General features: G+C 42.8%; 1 protein-coding gene across 1 annotated transcript; it reads left to right on the top strand.

Moving 5' to 3' along the window:
• Nucleotides 1-309: 309 nt before the first annotated feature.
• On the top strand, nt 310-1,061 carry LOC150041327 (uncharacterized). Its single transcript, XM_090326304.1, has 2 exons — nt 310-501; nt 695-1,061. Exons 1-2 carry the CDS (start codon nt 364-366, stop codon nt 899-901), a joined length of 345 nt encoding a protein of 114 aa, XP_090182430.1. The 5' UTR covers nt 310-363; the 3' UTR covers nt 902-1,061.
• Nucleotides 1,062-3,817: the final 2,756 nt, after the last annotated feature.

Here is a 3,817-nt window from a genome sequence, read left to right as displayed (position 1 = left end):
CACACTGATACCCATTCTCATGTTTTTGTTCCTATTTCCCTCCCCCCACCGCTTTTATTTTATTTTTTGATAATATATTAATGTGGTAAAGAAAATCTCACTTTTTCCAACCAGAAATTCTTGGCCTCCAGTCCAGATCCTTCCCAGTCTTTCCCCATCCCCTATACCTCCTGGCTTCCCCCACTACAGGAGTCAGGATTTTGCTTTGTGAGGTATAAACTCTTCCCGGGTCGGTGATTGGCTGGGTGAGAGTGGCTGTCTGACCTAACAGTGACTAAGGGCGTGGCCACCCTGTCCTCGGGTATATATAGCGGTGTCCCCAGGCCTGGAGATCAGACGGCTCTAGGCAGAAAAGGAGGTAAGATGGCCAACACCTTGCCCCCGCAAGGCATGGCTACCGCCACCGCTATCCAGGAGGGGACTTCACTCCATGAAGGGCCACTGAAGAAATGCGAGAAGAACCAGAAGGAGGCGATGTCTCCAAGTGGATCCGAGGGCAAGGTGAGGTGACTCTCTCAAGGTCTTGTCCCCCTTTGCCTCTTGATCCATACCCTCCAAACGGGCCTTCCCTGGCCTCTGCTGGCACAGAATGTTCCCAGCCCTCACCCCTTCCTGTCAGTGCCCTGTTCCCACCTCCCTTCCTTTCTCTCCTCCCCATCTGTGCCTTTGTAAGAACTTGTGGTTGTCCTTCCAGACCCCGACAACAGCTACTGTGGTGAGTCGTTGCCGGCGTTGCGGCCGGTGTGGGAAGTGGAGAGTGACGGTCATCACCAGACCTGATCTACCGAAGTCCAAGAAGGAGACAGGAGCGGCGACAAGCTACGGTGGCCTCCCTAACAAGCGGCTGTGTAAATGCAAGACAGCCAAGGACCAGAAGAATAAGAAAGGTCTATCCCCTTAATGTCCACCTAGCAGCCACTACCGTGAGAGCCAGGCCAGGGACGATCCTCGGGGCCATCTCCGAGGTCTCCACTGGCCTTTGGCAGGTGGTCTGCTGTGTCCCAACACATGTTATCAGTGGGGACACAGATGATGAAATAAAATACATCTGGTTGATGTCATATGCATTTCTGTGTGCTCTGTGATGGTGGGGAGAGGGAAGGAGTAGAAGGTGGGTTTGTGGGAAGGGAAGGAGTTGAGTACTCTGGGGGTGGTTATGCATGGGACAGGTGCACAGTGAAGCAGACACGGAGGAACAGAACCCATGGGAAGAAGAGGAAGATGACTTTCTCCTTTAGCCTTTTACCCCTTAGCAGAAAGGATGCTTTCTCTCTGTCTCTCTGTCTCTCTCTCTCTCTGTCTCTCTCTCTCTCTTTCTCCCTCTCCCTCTCCCTCTGTGTGTGTGTGTGTGTGTGTGTGTGTGTGTGTGTGTGTGTGTGTGTGTGTGTAGTGAGATCCAGATGAGCATAGTTGTTACAGGTAGGGTGGAAAATCTGATTGAAGTTAGATCTATGCCTGTGAAGGCCAATGGTAAAACATAAATTTGAAAGAAGTCCTGCTTGGGATATGAATACAAATTGGATGAATGATGATATCCACAAATGGTAAAGAATGTTGATTCTGATCTGAATATTTTATATGAATGTGTGGTTAGTGCAGAGGTGAATGAAAGACTGTCAAGGGAAAGTGACAGAGGGGATGATCTCCATTATAATTAACTGTATTACATACATGTCACAATGAGCAGCAAATGTGCTGTGGCATGTAGGTGTTGAGTATATAAGGGGAGATGTGGTGTGTGTGGTTGTGGTATGCCTCCATGTAACAGCACACAAAATAATTTCCCCTAGGATACTTACCTCATAGCACCATTTATTACATCCAACCTAGTCACCTGAGAAGGTAAAAATCCCTCAGAAGGCTGAGAATGTCTTCTTCCAGGGGAAAATGAAGTTTAAGGGGAAGGAGGATTGATGAATAGGAACGATAGGTAAATACAGTTATGTTATTCAACAATGTAATGTGAGGGTATGGACAAGACTGCTCCCAACACATTTCAATGTTACACTGACTGAGTTGAAATTACTTTGGCCAATTCCTTAAAGATGTTACTCTCTGATTTTATTGTTATTTTTTTAATTTTCATTTTAAGTACGACATACAGAAGTGTTAGTTACGTAAGAAGATATTGAAAGCGTCACTCATTCCCTCATTTTTTCCCAGATTGTTTGCTTTACCCCCCACAAGTTGTATAATTAATTTCCCACGTAGTACCTAGTATTCCAACTGAATTAGTTCATCCTTTGTCCCAATATTTCTGTGCTTCCCCTTTTCTCCTGAAATCAGATAAATCTACATATAAGACCAAAGGTATAGAAATAAAAAAAAACAGCAACAATATGAGAAAAACAAGAACAAAGGAACCCCAAACTGTACAATTATAAAAAAAAAACCTCTTGTGATGAGGTGTGTGGGCTAGTGGTAGAATGTTTGCCCGGCATTCACGGAAGCCCTGGATTTGAATCTTCAGTACCACATATACAGATAAAGACAAAGTGTTTCTGTGGTTCAAATGGTTAGCTTTGAGAAAGCCCAAAGACAGTACTTGGCCCCTGAGTCAAGCACAGGACTGGCAAAAATACCACTCAACCTTTTCATTTCTTGGAGATCACTGTTTTAAATTGTGTTTTGTTGTCAGAATAACATATAGAGTGGTTACAGTTACATTCATCAGGTAGTGGCTGTAGTACTTCTCAAACTTGATACCCATTCGCATGTGTTTGTCACCCTTTCTCTCCCCCCTCACAATCATCTGACTTTCTCCCTTCCATTCCCCATTTCAAATAAACAAATAAGCATATATACAATATACCAAGTAACAAAGTCAATTACAGTAACCGTATGAGATTAACTGTAAGGGGAAAAAAAGAGAAAAAAATAACTTTACATAGTACATTAAGAACAACAATCACAAAGATAAACCTCTTGTATCCATATCTTAGGGTTCATTTTGTTTACTCTCACCCTATATGGCTATATGTACATACCTTTTGAGCTATTATAATCCTCTGGTAGGAAAACCCTAGATGTGTACTAATAATTACAAATTAGGGAAGCCATGGAGCCTATGTTTCATTGGATCTGGCTTACTTCACATAACATGATTTTTTCTAAGTCTGTTCATTTTCTTAAAAATGGGGCAATGTCATTCTTTCTGATGGTTACATAGAATTCCATTGTGTAAAAGTACCACATCTTCTTGATCTAATCATCTACTGAGGGGCATCTGGGTTGATTTCATATCTTCGCTATGGTAAATAGGGCTGCAGTGAACATCGTTGTGCTAGTGGCTTTAGTATGTCCTCGTTTCTGGACATTTGGGTAAATGACAAGGAGTGGGAATGCTGGGTCCTAGGGGAGCTCTGTGTTTAATTTTTTTTTATTTATATTTTTATTGTAATTAATAAAAGGGTTACATGATATTTGCCAGATAGAAGGTGCATTAATTCACATACATTGATACCCTTTCACATGTCTTGGTACCCATCACCCTCCCCCTCCCACCCACCACCCACCCCCCGTCTTGGTTTTCCCCCCTTCCCTATCTCTGTGTTTAATTTTTGCAGGAATCCCCATACTGCTTTCCAGAGTGGTTGAACGAATTTGCACTTTGGAGTTCACTTTCATAAGCATCATTTTCTGTAACCATGTACACACATCTATTGTACTCTTGAGATCCTCTCCTAAGAATACCCTCTTTTGGTCTTACTGTTTTAGTACTGAGTCCTCTTAAATATATCATGTCTAAGTGTAATTTTCTGACTTTTATATTCATGAATTTACTTGTGTTTTTTAGGCACATTCATTTTTTAAAATT

Source organism: Megascapheus bottae, chromosome X (assembly GCF_031878675.1).
Source record: "Megascapheus bottae isolate mThoBot1 chromosome X, mThoBot2.hap1, whole genome shotgun sequence".
NCBI classification, from domain to species: Eukaryota; Metazoa; Chordata; class Mammalia; order Rodentia; family Geomyidae; genus Megascapheus; species Megascapheus bottae.
Note: the sequence above shows the minus strand (reverse complement) of the source record. Positions and strands in the feature narration are given on the sequence as shown.

Bases quoted from the DNA above. Each gene is read 5' to 3' on its own strand.
- LOC150041327 (XM_090326304.1), top strand. From the start codon at position 364: ATGGCCAACACCTTGCCCCCGCAAGGCATGGCTACCGCCACCGCTATC. The intron at 502-694 runs GTGAGGTGACTC...TTGTCCTTCCAG, and splicing joins CAAGTGGATCCGAGGGCAAG to ACCCCGACAACAGCTACTGT.